Source organism: Herpailurus yagouaroundi, unplaced genomic scaffold, assembly GCF_014898765.1.
Source record: "Herpailurus yagouaroundi ecotype Mexico unplaced genomic scaffold, PumYag 203, whole genome shotgun sequence".
NCBI lineage: Eukaryota > Metazoa > Chordata > Mammalia > Carnivora > Felidae > Herpailurus > Herpailurus yagouaroundi.
In genome coordinates, this window is record NW_024412434.1 from 30,910,461 (window position 1) to 30,925,095 (window position 14,635).

General features: G+C 49.0%; 1 protein-coding gene and 1 long non-coding RNA gene across 2 annotated transcripts; both read left to right on the top strand.

Moving 5' to 3' along the window:
- The first annotated feature begins 457 nt into the window (after positions 1-457).
- Positions 458-6,311, top strand: KLF6 (KLF transcription factor 6). The gene is made up of 4 exons (XM_040451556.1): positions 458-517; positions 973-1,546; positions 2,912-3,035; positions 3,588-6,311. Exons 1-4 carry the CDS (start codon positions 473-475, stop codon positions 3,637-3,639), a joined length of 795 nt encoding a protein of 264 aa, XP_040307490.1. The 5' UTR covers positions 458-472; the 3' UTR covers positions 3,640-6,311.
- Positions 6,312-9,320: 3,009 nt separating this feature from the next.
- On the top strand, positions 9,321-12,153 carry LOC121014891 (uncharacterized). Its single transcript, XR_005783486.1, has 2 exons — positions 9,321-11,518; positions 11,632-12,153. It is a non-coding gene; the product is annotated as an uncharacterized LOC121014891 (long non-coding RNA).
- The last annotated feature ends 2,482 nt before the right edge of the window (positions 12,154-14,635 follow it).

Genomic DNA, 14,635 nt, shown 5'->3' on the forward strand with positions numbered 1-14,635 from the left:
GCATGTATGTTTGAACCGGGTCCTTTTCTGGCCGCTGATCAGAATTTCAAAAGGAAGTCTCCTTTGGCATTGCGTGAAAGAAACAGAGTGATGACTCATACAGTTGTACTCTTGGCCAGTAGATAAAGTTCTTGTCCATTGTGGGACTCCCAGCAGGGCTGGGGAGGAATTTCCCCTCCTGCATTCTTTACAATAGCAGATGGCCATTCTGGAACTACTTCTCCACTCCTGTTGTTGAAGCTCTTGTTTTTCTCGGACCACTGTGGAAGTCATTAAAGTTGTGGGTGAGCACGGCCCCTGCACTTGGGAATGGCATTCTTTGAGAGCCTCCTGGGTCGGGGCTGTGCAGGAAATGGGGTGGTTTGTCTGCAGCTCCACTGATGCCCCCGAACACAGACCGTCAGCGGGCCGCGCCTGCTGGCTGAGCGTGGCCCTGTGCTCTCAGCTGTGTCTCTAAAGACAGACACACGCAATGTCAGAACACATTGCATTGCGGGCTGGGCAGCCTTTCTGTCTTGTGCGTGAGAAGGGAGGGCGGCCGGGGCATTCCTTCATGCACACGGTGCTCCACACTGTCAGATAATCTGGTTAAACCTGTCAGGCGGGGAGGGGGGACTGTCTCAGGCCGGTTTTCTTTGTGTGGCTCACGGAAACTCATTAGTAACGTCAACACCGGTAACTGTAACCAAAATGGCTTCGTGACCATCAGTCCTTGTGGCCACAGGTCCGACCTGGGAAGGCCAGGAGAGGCTCCACCTCTGGTCTTTCTTCCGAGTGCATATCCATTCCTAGAAACAGCCTCCCCCTCGCTCTCCTAGAGACGAGATTCGTACAGCGCCACTGCCACGGCCACGGCCACGGCCACGGCCACGGTCTACCTGCCCTTGATTCCTGCATGTTTTTGGCAACTTGCTTTCGGTTCCATTTTCAGCCGTCACAATCACGTGCCTTCTTGTGGTTCCTTTCGCACAGACCTGCCTGGAGCTGGAGCGTTACCTCCAGAGCGAGCCCTGCTATGTGTCGGCCTCTGAAATCAAGTTCGACAGCCAGGAAGATCTGTGGACCAAAATCATCCTGGCTCGGGAGAAAAAGGAGGATCCGGACCCGAAGCTTTCCTCCACTCCCCCCGAGGATGCTCTGAACAGCCCCGGCTGTGCTTACAACGTGGAGACCCACAGCCTGAACTCGGACGTGAGCAGTGAGTCTTCCGACAGCTCCGAGGAACTGTCCCCCACCACCAAGTTTTCCTCCGACCCCATCGGCGAAGTCTTGGTCGGCTCGGGGACCCTGAGCTCGTCCGTCACCTCCACACCCCCTTCTTCTCCAGAACTGAGCAGGGAGGCTTCTCACCTGTGGGGCTGCGTGCCAGGCGAGCCGCACCCTCCCGGGAAGGTGCGCAGTGGGACTGCGGGGAAGCCGGGTGACAAGGGCAGCGGGGACGCATCCCCAGATGGCCGCAGGAGGGTGCATCGGTGCCACTTTAACGGCTGCCGGAAAGTTTACACCAAAAGCTCGCACTTGAAAGCTCATCAGCGCACTCACACAGGTCAGTCCCTCCTGCCATGCGGGAGGTGGGCCGCTGGTGGGCGCCGCTGAATCGCACCAGCCCTGGGAGGGGGCCGGGGCCCCGGCGAGCGGACGCGTCCTCACCTCATGCCTCCCCCAAAAGAGTTGGGTCTCTGGGGAGGACAGAGTAGGAGCGGAAGGACTGGACATGTGTGCCCGATGAACGGTTGACACTTTGAGATTACCCGGATGAGGTAAATCCAATTCTCTGCCTACACCCCCCCCACCCCTCACTCGATCCAACCTCCCCGCCCATCCAGGCCCGCGGTGCCCGCTCTGCGGCATCCGTGCAGACCGTCACGTGGAGCGGCCCGTGATTTTCTCCCGGGGTGGGGACAAAGGGTGGCCGGGCAGCGGGGAGCACGCCGGTGTCAGCCGTGCTGCGAGACGGGAGCTTGGCCAGTGCGCAACGTGGGAGGCAGTACTGGTGTGTGGGTACTTCCTGAGAATTTCTCTGTGTATCACGTGGCCTTTGTTGTCTGAAACCAGTTGGGGAAAAAAAAAAAAAAAAAGACGTTGTCACAGAAGACCACAACTTAGATGACAGTCGCATGTGAAATTACCGTGATAGTCTGGGGTGCCCGGGGGCAGAATCACACAGGCTCCAGAGGCGGGAGGGATGTTGGGGATGAAGTCGCGTAAACCGGCCCACCCTGTGACGAGGCAGGGACCTGGGAGCCCCCAATTCAGGGTCCCCGAGTCCCCGTCTGTCCTGACCGGCGTCACACTTGAGGACAGGCCGTGGCAGAACCTTCACGACCCTCAGGTAGTGCTCGTAGTGAATTCGTGTTTACTGTCTGACCAACGGGTGAAGACAGCTTGGCCGTCAGGATGGCCATTTAGAAAGTGCTTTTGAAGGCCTGAGGATGGGGTTTCCCAGAAACTCATGACCTCAGTTTTGGAGAAATGTCGCTTCCCGGAGGAAACTACAAAGCCTCATTCCACAGGGAAGTGAGTAAGGAACAAAATAAGCACTTGAGAGAAACCGTTTCCATGGCGAGAGCTATAAAAGCCTGCCCCCGCCAGGGCCGTGGGTCCAGCGGGCTGACACGTCAGCTCAGAACTATTTCGCCATTCTGAGTAATTGTCATTCTTACACGTTAGCGCTGATTACGGTCACATGGCCCAAGGCTAGGTCAGGAGGGGGCTCCTGGGTGTCCCCTGGAGTGCGGCTCCGGCTCCGTCCCTAAGTCCTTAATTGAAGGGGGACTGAATTCTGAGGAGGCCGGCCCCTGGGCTTGCCCCTGAGCTGACTATCCTCCAGCCCCTTCCTTGTGCGCGGTCACAGCACACCTCCTCCTGCTCAGTGAAATCACGGTGTGCCTGTCGTGTGCTCTCTTCCCAGGAGAAAAGCCTTACAGATGCTCATGGGAAGGGTGTGAGTGGCGTTTTGCAAGAAGCGATGAGTTAACCAGACACTTCAGAAAGCACACTGGTGCCAAGCCTTTTAAATGTTCTCACTGTGACAGGTATGTGTTCCCAAAGTGCAGGGGCGCGGAGTGCCAGCGAGGAACAGGCGTGCGGTGCAGAAGGCAGGCATTTTCCTGTCCCGAGATGGCATTTGTCATTTCAGCCTGGGACTTTTTTAAAGCGTCTGTAAGATGCCAGTTGCCCAAATTAGGAAGAACTGTGTTCTGTGCACGTGAGACTAGAGTGATTTCATTCATACTTTGTGACCCTTGGAACTTGAAGGCTGGGTAGTGAGGTCCGGTGAAGTGCTCCCCAGAGCTGGGTGGAGGCCTTCATTCACGTCCCGGGAATGAGTCTCCCTGACTCCGTGGATCCGCACTTCCCTTCCGGAGGGGTGGGGGGCGGGGCGTGGGGCAGGCCCGGAGGGGGGCGGGGCGAGGCCAGGTCCGGAGGGGGGCGGGGCGAAGGCCAGACCCGGAGGGGCGGGGCGGAGGCCAGACTCCGAGGGGGGCGAGGCCAGGTCCGGGGGGGCGGGGCGAAGGCTAGGCCGCAGGTCTGTAGCCTCAGCGCAGGCGGACACCTAACGTGTTGGATGCCGATTTGCTCTGCAGGTGTTTCTCCAGGTCCGACCACCTGGCCCTGCACATGAAGAGGCACCTGTGAGGGGGCAGAGCGGCGAATCCTGCGGGCTAAAAGGCTTCCAGGCTGAGAGACAGCCGTGGAAGGAGGGTGCGTGTTCCAGCCAAAGCATGCCATTTTGCACCCCACCCAGCTGCCTCCAGGACCTCTACTGGGAAGGTCTCTCGAGGGCGAACCACGTCACGTCAGAAACGGCAGGGCACCCGCGGTGTGTGGTGTTTGGGTGGCCCCGACTCACCACCGGTACCTGCCTTCCGAGTGGTCCCCAAGCCCTTGCCGTGAGCATGTGCACTGAGAATGTTACTGGTTGGGTTGCCTGTCTGTGGAGGATCTATTTCTGACTGTGTGATGAGGCCGAGGCTTCTCCCTCGCGGTGGCAAGGCCGCGAGAGGCAGCAAACGCGTAGTTTGAATGTTTTGTGTGTGCGGAGTATATACCACGAGAGGAGATGACCACCAAACATTTCCTAGGGGGTGGGGTCTGCGCCTTAGAATAAAAACTAAAAAAAAAAAAAAAAAAAAAAAGGGAACATATGGAGGGCGGGAGTGGGTGGTCTTGACCCCCGAGTGGCGAGTGGGTGTGGGGAGGGGAGCCCCTTCCCGTGTGAGAGAACGTTCGGTGTCTGGTGCAGCTAAGAAACGTGCAATGTGTCAAGTAGCTTGTTTACCGGCTACAGGAGCTCATTTGTTACCCGTCGTATAAGCTGTGTATTTACAAATATAACACATCGATAACTTTTCCTTATAAGACAAAAAGTAATGCATGGTCTGGGGAACTATCTGCTTTTCCATTCTTCAATCAGGACTGCAATGTCGATCCCAGTTACTGAGCAGCTAACGTGTGGTTGGTCAACTTCAGCGATCCCTAGCCATCTGGGCCTGGCAATACACAATCCCCCCCCCCTCCCCCCTTCGATTTTGTAACACTCCCTTTCAGAAAGGCAGTTGTGCAGCATAGGATTATTTTTTAAATGATTCTGAATTTGAATTCCCTTTTTGGAGACTTTCGTGATGCCCTGTGAAGGCATTGGGCCCGTGTTGGGTATCGAGTGCCAGGGCTGGGAATTGCCAGTCTAATGGAACATTAGACTCAGAACCTAAAGTTTTTCTCAGTTGGGTGGATAAAACCACTAAAGCTTCGAAACTGTTTTCTCATGCAGCTAAGTTTCTCTTATTTATGCCTTGAGGACTAATTTCTGGTTTTCTAGCTGTTAATGCACTGTAGATCTTAATAATGGTGCCTTATGCAAGTGGCCCTTCTGCGGGGGGGTCTCATACAGGGGTATGGGTGATGCATGCTTTATTAAGGCTCTTTTTTTCACCTGGCATTGTACTGTATCAATATATAATACAGAAAATCGAATCTCGTACAAAAGTCCTCCTTCACCAAGACAAACGGAGAGATAAAACTCCCCAAACAAGTCAGTATTTACGCGATATGTTTTGACAACTTGACTGTCAGTGTTAAAGTGAAAACAGGATCATTGGAAAATCAGACCATTTCTGCCACCATGAGACTTTCATATAGACTTTGCACAACCATTGTGTATAGATCACACACCGGCTGTATTTAATATGTAACGTTGTCACGCATATTAAAGACACAGAAGTATAAAAAACCCATGTTAATGTATTTGCTTAAAAGGCACAAGTTCCACACACGTATCTGTTGGTAATACAGAAAGTATATTACTTTTTTTAAAAAGTGGGCGGAATTCTTGTGTATGTATATTTGTGTGTAACGTATGTGTATGTGCGTGTGTGTGTGTATGTGTGTGCGTGTGTGTGTGTGTGTGTGTATATATATATATACATATATATATAGATAATATATAAATATTTTTTTAAGGAGAACTGAGAATGTTTAGCTAGAAAATTCCACAGCCTGTGAAGAGATATTTCAGAATGGCCATAAAGGAGGTAAAAATGAAAACTATAACTTTTATAAAGGCTTTATCTGTAATTTAATGATTTGCTACAGATTCTTGGCATCAGATCTCTCCCAGACTGCTGACTTCGCTCGTCATTATTGGCAGGTCCAGAATAGGAGACCTTCGGCCATTCAAAAGTGGCTCGGAGGGGAATGCTAGCCCACTAATTGGTCTCAGACACATCGAGGTTTTGATTTTGAATTTCAGCCTTATTAGAACATCTAACCTAAGAGTAAGCTAGTCACAGGGATTCTTTTTTAGAATACTTTTTATGCAGATGAAGCTATTTTTTCCAGCAAATAGATTCTTCCAGTTTTTCCAACGAGTCATTTCCCCGAATTGGCATACCACAGCATGGCTGATATTTCATCCAGCTGCTGGCTTGTGGGTGTGGATCTTGTCTTTATATATATGTATATATATATATACATATGAGTCTGGCTGGCCTGGTATTTTGTTTGATCTTCCTGGAAATGAGCAGTGATGAAAGCTCACATAACTGGTTTTTTGTTTTGTTCTGTTTTGTTTTGAAATCTGGGCTGATGAATACACATACCTGAAGAACTCATTTCATTTTGCTGAGGGGAAAAAAATGCACTTTTCTTTTGGCAATTCCAAATCCAGGCGCTTGATTTGCTGGGTTTTGGGAAACTCCTTTTTTGGCCCTGCTCTGTTGCTTAGCCATAACAATTCCATTAAGCAAGAAGGTTAACGAAAGACAAAAAAGGCAAGAAGAAGAAGGAAAAAAAAAAAGCAACAAAAAAACGCAATGGCTTGCGCTGGCTTGTCTCGCTTACGAAACACCATGGAGTTGTTTGATTGGGTGGGGCTCAATGCCATATGTGTTGATGCCTGTAATTTTCATAATAAGCAAGTACGGAAAGAATTACATTCTGTTCAGGTGATAACTGAGCCTCAATCAAGCAGAAACTTTTTGCTTGACGTTAAAAAAATTTCTATTAGTGAAATTTCTTTCTTTTTTTTTTTTGAAGCACCCTGTTATCTAAAGAATCTTTGTAAGATTTTTGTAAAATTTTGTTTTACAAGATTTTATTTGAAATTGTTTTTTGCAAGATTGTTATATTTCTGTATGAATGTATTTTTTATTGGAATAACATAAAAGAATTCTTATCAGCATCTCGAGTCTGGTGGTTTTTTTGGGGGGGGTGGGGCGGGGCTGTGAGGGTGTCGAAACAGATTCCTGTTCTATTAATCACCCTGACCCTCCTTGGGAAATCTCCCTTGTGCAACCTTGACGGCCACCCCCGCCCCCCGCTGACTTGTGGCTTCTTCCTGTCCTGGGAGCTGAGAGGCATCTGATACAGAAATGGTAGGAGGAGGAAGGTAGAAATGACAGGAGAGGCAGCCGGCCCAAGAGTCACACCCTCGCCTTCAACTCATCCTTTTATATAAAATGTATATTTACCCGGGCACCTGGGGGCACAGTCGGTTAAGCACCCGACTTCGGCTCGGGTCATGATCTTACAGTTCTGGTTTCGAGCCCCGCGTCGGGCTCTGTGCTGACAGCTCAGAGCCTGGATCCTGCTTCGGATTCTGTGTCTTCCTCTCTCTGCCCCTCCCCCGCTCATGCGCGCGCGCTCTCTCTCAAAGAATAAACATTTTTTAAAAATTAAAAAATACATATAATAATTATTCACTGATTAGCCCAGTAAAACAGGGCAAAAAGTAAGATTGTTTACATGATCGTCACCTGATTTTGTGTGTTTGTTTTTTAGGGCCAGCAGGATGTCCTAAACGTAGCTTGTGCGAAAATACAACAGCTTTTAGTTTTCAGAAGTGTTTTGTGTAAGTACCTTCAGATCTCAGTCTCAGTCTTACTGAGATTCGTAGCAACTGGTCCACGTGCAAGCCCATTTTCCAGATCGTATTAAGAGTCAGTAGAGACGGGGTGAGATCAATGTGCTGTCCAGAGAACTAAGGGCTCTGGGATTATGGAAATTTCCGGAGGAATGAGCTCCTTAACGTCCTTCCTAGTTTAAGGAAGTTCTTGGTTTCCAGTTGCTCGCTGTGGATCTTCATAGCGGATCTTCATCTTGCTAGACATACGGGGTTTACATTAGTTGGCTTTTAATTTTATAATTAGGGATAGGAAGTTTAAATGCCTCCCCAGATGAGGCATGTTAAGTAACTTTCTAGAACTGCAGTAAAAATACCAGCGATTTGCAGAGAGTTGCAGTGTGGGAGGCGGCAGGAAGCAGATGGGATCCCTGCCAGGACTCATGGGTGTGCGGCCCTCCGGAGCACATGTCAGGATGACTAATACTTGGGTTGCCCTGACTGTACGGCTAAATAAAGGCTTGATCGTACATTCTCGGCTCCGAGTGAGACTCGACCACTCTGTCATGCGGAGACTATGCCGAACAGCTCAGTTATGTTCAAATAAGGCTGTTCGGAGGACTGTCATGTAAGGAATCAGCTGTAAACCAAGGGTATTTATAGAAGGAAAGAAAATTTCACTGCGCTTAACGAATTTGCCGAAACCCAGCTAAAAAGAAAGGATATGCTTGCTCCTGTTTGAACCGGCTGTGTGCTTTGGGACGATTTGCTGTGTGGCACCAGACCTCCGTCTTCTTATTGCTGAAATATTTGGGGGCAGGTCACATGTGTCCGGCATTTTATAGAGCACTACAATTCTGTGGTCTGTGAGTATAGGGTGGATTTCAAATTACACGCTCACCATTTTCAGAATGCTCGGCTCAGATCTAGAAAACGTCCTCTTGTGCTACAGTAGAAACTATTGTTGAGAAAATTGCTCTGCCTTAGAATGGAAAACGGAACGTTCTCAAATTGCCCTTTGCCCCTTTAATTATAGTTAAGTTATTCAGGCATTTGGTGCTTTATGGCATACCATTTATTTATTTAAAAAAAAAAAAAAAAAAAAAAACCTCTTTGAAAAGCGCCATTGTAACCATGGCCGACCCAGTGTGTCAAGTCCTCCCAAGGCACCAATCCTGTTCTGGGCATCCCAGCTGACCTGGGCGCTCGAGGGGCAGTGGGAGTGATTGGAGTCAAGTTGTTTATCTTCATATTTTAATTGCCGTGGAGAAAGATCATAGCTTTTCTGTGTAGCTCCTTTCTTAGGATTTAACTTCATGCTCCTCTGAGCTATTTTTTTTTTTTTCCACCACAGTCCTTCTCAAACTGAATTATTCCCCAGCCAAAGTTGGATGATGACAAAGATGATTACTACTTGTCACCCCTTACGGGGGAGTCGGGTAGGAAGTATGTTCCCTCTCTGTGTCTGTCTCTCTGCGCGTGTGTATCTCTTATATTTCCCAGAGCTCGCCACACAATGGTGTCATCCCCGTTTCACAGCTGGAGATACTGAGGCTACGTGAGGTTAAAGCTCCTTTCCCAAGAGGCTCCACCAGAACACAGCAGGCCAAGCATTCAGTCACGTCCTCTCAAATGCCAAAGACCAAGGTTTCCATCACCCCCCAGCCCTGCTTTCTGTCTGGTCCAAGCTCTCACGAGAGCTTTCTGCTTGTTCCATAGGATGCACTTTAAAATGAAGTTACGGGGTGCCTGGGTGGCGCAGTCGGTTAAGCGTCCGACTTCAGCCAGGTCACGATCTCGCAGTCTGTGAGTTCGAGCCCTGCGTCGGGCTCTGGGCTGACGGCTCGGAGCCTGGAGCCTGTTTCCGATTCTGTGTCTCCCTCTCTCTCTGCCCCTCCCCCGTTCATGCTCTGTCTCTCTCTGTCCCAAAAATAAATAAACAAACGTTGAAAAAAAATAAAATAAAATAAAATAAAATGAAGTTACATTTATGAGACGGAGACAGAACTTTCTTACAATTCAGAGGCACTAAAGCTATAAACTGTGCTGTAATCCTGAGCAAACAAAAGTAACCATTTTGAATTGCTTTCAAGATATGAGACAGATGGCATGTATTTATTTTTAATGTTTAAGAAGATAGAGAAAGCAATTGGGGATGTGACATCCTGCATTAATTGGCAAGCATCACCTAATGTACATAGTTAAGACACAAAGAGAGGAAAATTAGGTCCATGCATCACCCAAATGAGGCAATACAACAAAGTGTATTTAACTAGGTTTATTTTATAACATGGTCTCTCTGTTTCACTCTAAGTAATTTTAATGAGGATTCTCTAAACGTCTGTGAGTAAAATGAGTCTAAGAGGAAGAGTCTGGGTACCACATGTCCTTATGGGAGCTATGCTGGGCTGAGCGGTCACCGCAGAATTTTCAATAAAAGCAGATTTAACAAGAATGTCCACTGTCGCTGTCAGTTCCTCCAAACTTCGGTTTCCAGGCCTTGCACTGACTTCCCTTTACATAATCCATACCAAAAAAAAAAAAAAAAAAAAAAAACCACACACACACACACAACCCCAAAGATATCATATGATCTGGAAGAGTTCCTTAAATTAAGAGCCCCCAATTCAAAGCTGCCATAAACAATTATTAACTTTCTAAAAGGCTCAGCGACTTAGATAATGGGTAAGTGTTCCCCATGCTGCGGATCAGCACTTTCTGGAGCTCTGTGCAGGGCTGGACGCCCCAGCACGTTTAGGGGTAACTTCCCTGTACCGACTAAGCATAGTTCTGTGCTCATCCATTTCTTGAGTTTCACATTACCACACTTCGTTTGGGTTGGGCGAGATTTCCTTCCAGACGTGCAATCTACGGGATGGCGTGTGCCGGCTTTTTCAATGAACTCTCTGTGGAAGCAGGCAGCGTTGTTGGGGGTGGCTTTTCCGCTTGTGCAGGTGAGGAGATGGAAAGTGAAACAGCCCTGAAGGGATTGCTTCCTTTCTCTGCTTTGAGACGGGAATGTAAAAAGCTCTTTACTATCGCCCCCGTCCTGACTCGTACCATTCACCATCCTCCCCCAAACAGCTCATTTCTGCACAGCTCCAAAGCTGGAGCGAGCCGGCTCTCCATGAGACATATTCTATGTGCCTATATTTTAACTATACAAATGCAACTCCTTATGGTAAAACTGTTTTGGGGGGGAGTTCTGGTCTATACATCGTTTAGTTAAGGTAATTGAAAGAGAACGTTCCCGTTCACTCCAGATTTAAAATACCCTGAACCACGGCCTTCCTGTGTTAATAACCTATCTGGCATCATGCTCCAGGTGGGGACGGACAGCTGGAGGTACCGCAGGACTGCTGGGCAACAGGCCACTGAACATCCAGATTTTCCGGAGTTGCTCCTGCAACATCCTCGAGCCCCAAATGATCTACATAAGGGAGCAGTGAGAGTGGTGAGGGGCTCTTCACCGAGTGGAACAGCAGCAGGCTGTGCTTGTGCTTCTCTCATCATGGGCTGCAGCAGTCAGACCTTGAGTATGTCAGGAGCGGGGGGGGGGGGGGGGGGAGGGGGTGGGGGCGGTGGGGACAGGAACCACTTCCAGGCCCACTGTGACCAGGAAAGTTTAGGGGGTTTGAGAGAGGAAGGCAACCAGCAGCTTCTGGTTCCCCGGGAATCAATCACACCCCTCCCACGGACTTTCCTGTGCTTAGGTAATCAGTAGTCTTGCCTTTTAAGGACCTATGTATTCCAGTGACAGCTGGAGGGCACCTGTCAGTCAGGCACCTGCACAGGAATGTGGGAAAGCTGTTGTCCAAATGCCCCAGAGCCCTTTCTTCAAGCTGTGAGTCTCCTTGGAAGCTTTTAACAGTGACCCAAGCTAGGAGTCACTGTTTTTTTAAGGGAATTCCAGCAGTTGTGTTTACTTTCCTATGTTCTGGGGACTCAGTGGTGAGCCTTCCGACACAGAACTTTACAAATAAAAAGATTCGTTAGTTCCCAGCTTTTTGTGATGCTTTCTTAAACCCTTTAAACTTTGTTTTTTCTCATCCCCAAAATGGGAACCATGGAAATCCTCTTGGGATTGTTGACGGATGTTGACGGATGTTGGGGAACCCAGCACGTGGTCTGGCACACGGCAAGTGATGGACAGTTGATGTTCATTATCATTGTGTGGTGGGTATTTCTCAATCAGAAGAATAACTCTTGTTTTCCCCGCTGAATTTCTTTAAAAAGAGATTTTTGTAGGTCAGTATTAGGCAAATGCCACTCATGTTTATTTTCCATAGCGTTTTCCAGGGACTCCAGTGAAGGACAGGCTTGGGCTTTATGGGTTGTTTTTATGATCAATAACATAGCTTCCTCTTGGAAGGCTCGCCGTGCTACTGAAATCTTCAAGTCAAACACTTTCCTGTTAGAAGCCGTGAACGTGCTGACCCATGGCAGAATGGAAGTGACCAACAGCTTCAGTGAGCTGTTCAGTGAGCTGTTCACAGTGTTTTGAACAAACGACCAAGAACCAAGAAGTCCCAAATGTTACCGCAGTTTACAGGAGCGGCTATAAATCCCAAGTCTCGTCCGGTTGTTCTGAATCAGGTGGGCTGTGCTTCAGTTACCGTTACACGGATGTCTCATCAAAGTCCAGTGGAATTATTGCGTTATTCAACTTCTTACCTTTGTCCTTGATTCCATGGATTAAGTGTGTGGAAAACCTCATCCGTCACCAGGTATCAGCCTCCATGCTAGAACCCTCTTTAATCTGGCATATGCTCTATCCAATTAAAATTCCTATGCTTACATTCAGACACACATGCTGGTTTGTTTTCTTCCTTTTTTTGTTTCAGTTAAACTGATGTTTGCTCGTTTGCTTGTTTTTTATTTTCACCCCCTTTTTCTACGACTCCATTAGTTTTAGTGAAAATAAAATACCATATGTTAGCAGAGGTTTAGGGGTTTTTTCTCATTGTTTCTTGTTTTTGTTTGTTTGTTTTGTTTGGATGTTGTTGTTGCTGTTGTTATTTGGTGGTGGTGTTGTTGTTTGTCAAATAGTCTCGCTGGCCATTATCTTTTGACAGACGAGAACCCTGTGGATTCTGATGCAGGCGACCCCTCTGGGTAACAAAATTGACCGGCAAGAATGTGAGAATGGCTCTCCTTTGCTCCTCAAACCAAACCCCCTCCCCGTGGGGAGCCGCGGCTGTGAGCGTTCTCATTTTGCAGACTGGACCTGAGGCGCACTCAGTTGACCAACACGACTCGGCCCGGGGGAGGCGGAGCCAGAGACACAGGCCAGCCCATCTCGTCCTACTGTCATGATAGGTCCTGTTTAGCTGTCGTATTGTCAGGGATTACACTCCATAGAAAGGAGCACGTGCCCCTGTGTGAAGTGTGTGGGCTCCTGATCAGACCCACGTTTACCTTCTCAGCCTACATATAGCTGAAGTCCACATGAGCCAGTGACAGAGCATCTGAGGGCAAAGCCCATATTTCATTCATTCATTCATTCATTCATTCTCTCAACAGTCAGTGAGTGGAAGTGAGATGATGGTCACAGCCCCCCCCCCCAGGTGCCCAGACATTGCAGAGAATCATAAGACTGAGTCCAGACCCTTTCCTACAAGGCTTAGGGTATAAGCTGACCCCTTCTGCCAGCATCCCAGGCCACGCCGGTCCACAGGTGTCTCCCTCTCTGAGTTTCTGTACTTTGCTTTTTATTTGCCTTATTTGATACTCAGTGCGAGACACCTTTGTGCGCATTTGTCCTTTGTAATTCGTGGCCAGAAAGGTAGGGCTTTCAAAGCAGCCCTTGTGTATTCGTGGTCCCCTCCCACCCCCCAAATCACATTACTGCCTGTCAGGTCGGCGCTCAATAAACACTTGCTAGCCTGGCAGGGACGACGAATGTGCATGAGCCTACGTGTGCCCACGACGCCTTCACCAGCTCCCTCAAAGCCCCTGTAACACATGTCGGATCAGATCTGAAAACAAGTTGCCACGACCACTCCTCCTGGCCACACAGCATCCCCTGCTGTCAGGAATTACACCCACGGGGAGAACTGGCACACGCACGCCCTCGTTTTTGGACCTGTGTGGCACATATTACCACCAGACACCGAGGATGGACCCGAACAAATGCATAAGTGGCATTTGTTTTCATTTCTACCATGAGGCGGTTGAATCATAGTAAGAGAATGTCTTGCCCGTCCTTCCCAAGGTGTGATGGCACTTCGGGAATCGCGTCCTGGGAGAGCCACCTCAGAAGTCCCTCCCGGGGCATGTTGTCTGCTCTCCCAAACCCCTGTCACCTGCCTCTTCTCTGGGCTTCTTCACTTTCTCTCTCACTCCCCACAGTAGGACGCCCTGTGGGCCGTGAGCCGTGTGCTCCCTCTGACAGCCCGGCCCCTGCCTGCCCAGTGGATGGGTGACCACACAAATGACGTGTCACTGCTTCGCTCCTTTTGTCAGCAGCATGCATGCCTGAATTCAATCTTTTTTTTAATGTTTTTAATGTTTATGTTTGAGAGAGAGACAGAGACAGAGCGTGAGCGGGGGAGGGGACAGAGAGGGAGACACAGAATCGGAAGCAGGTTCCCGGCTCTGAGCTGTCAGCACAGAGCCCGACGCGGAGCTGGAACCCACAGACCGTTGGGATCATGCATGGCCTGAGCCGAAGGTGGAAGCTCAACCGACTGAGCCACCCAGGCGCCCTCATACCTTAATTCTAAATAAAACCCAAACACTCATTTGATCCAAAACATTAGATGTCTCTGGTAAGCCTCCTGCCCAGTTTGTGCTCATTCTTCTCCCCCATCACCGTAGATACAAAAGCGATTGCAGGGGCTCCCGGGTGGTTCAGACCAGTGAACGTCCAACTCTTGATGTCAGCTCAGGTCATGATCTCAAGGTTCAGGAGTTCGAGCCCCGCGTCAGGCTCTGCGCTAACAGCCCAGAGCCTGCTTCGGATTCTGTGTCTCCCTCTCTCTCTGCCCCTCTCCCGCTCTCTCTCAAAAATGAATAAACATTAAAAAAAAAAAAAAGGTTTTTCAGAAGATGATACTGTTGAAGATCAGAGGAAAATAATTGGGGAAATACACAAACCCACCGAAACTCAGTTCCCAGTAACACAGCAGGGGCAACATCACCTACCCACCTGAGTTCCCTTTTTTCACCTTTACATGAATTAAAAGGACTTACCCCTCCTACAAAGGCACTGAATGCTCCAGAAAGAGCCACAAGCCTCTGAGTAGAGCTGCTGGGGGGAAATGAAAGTGAAACTTTTTAAGAGTGAGTTCT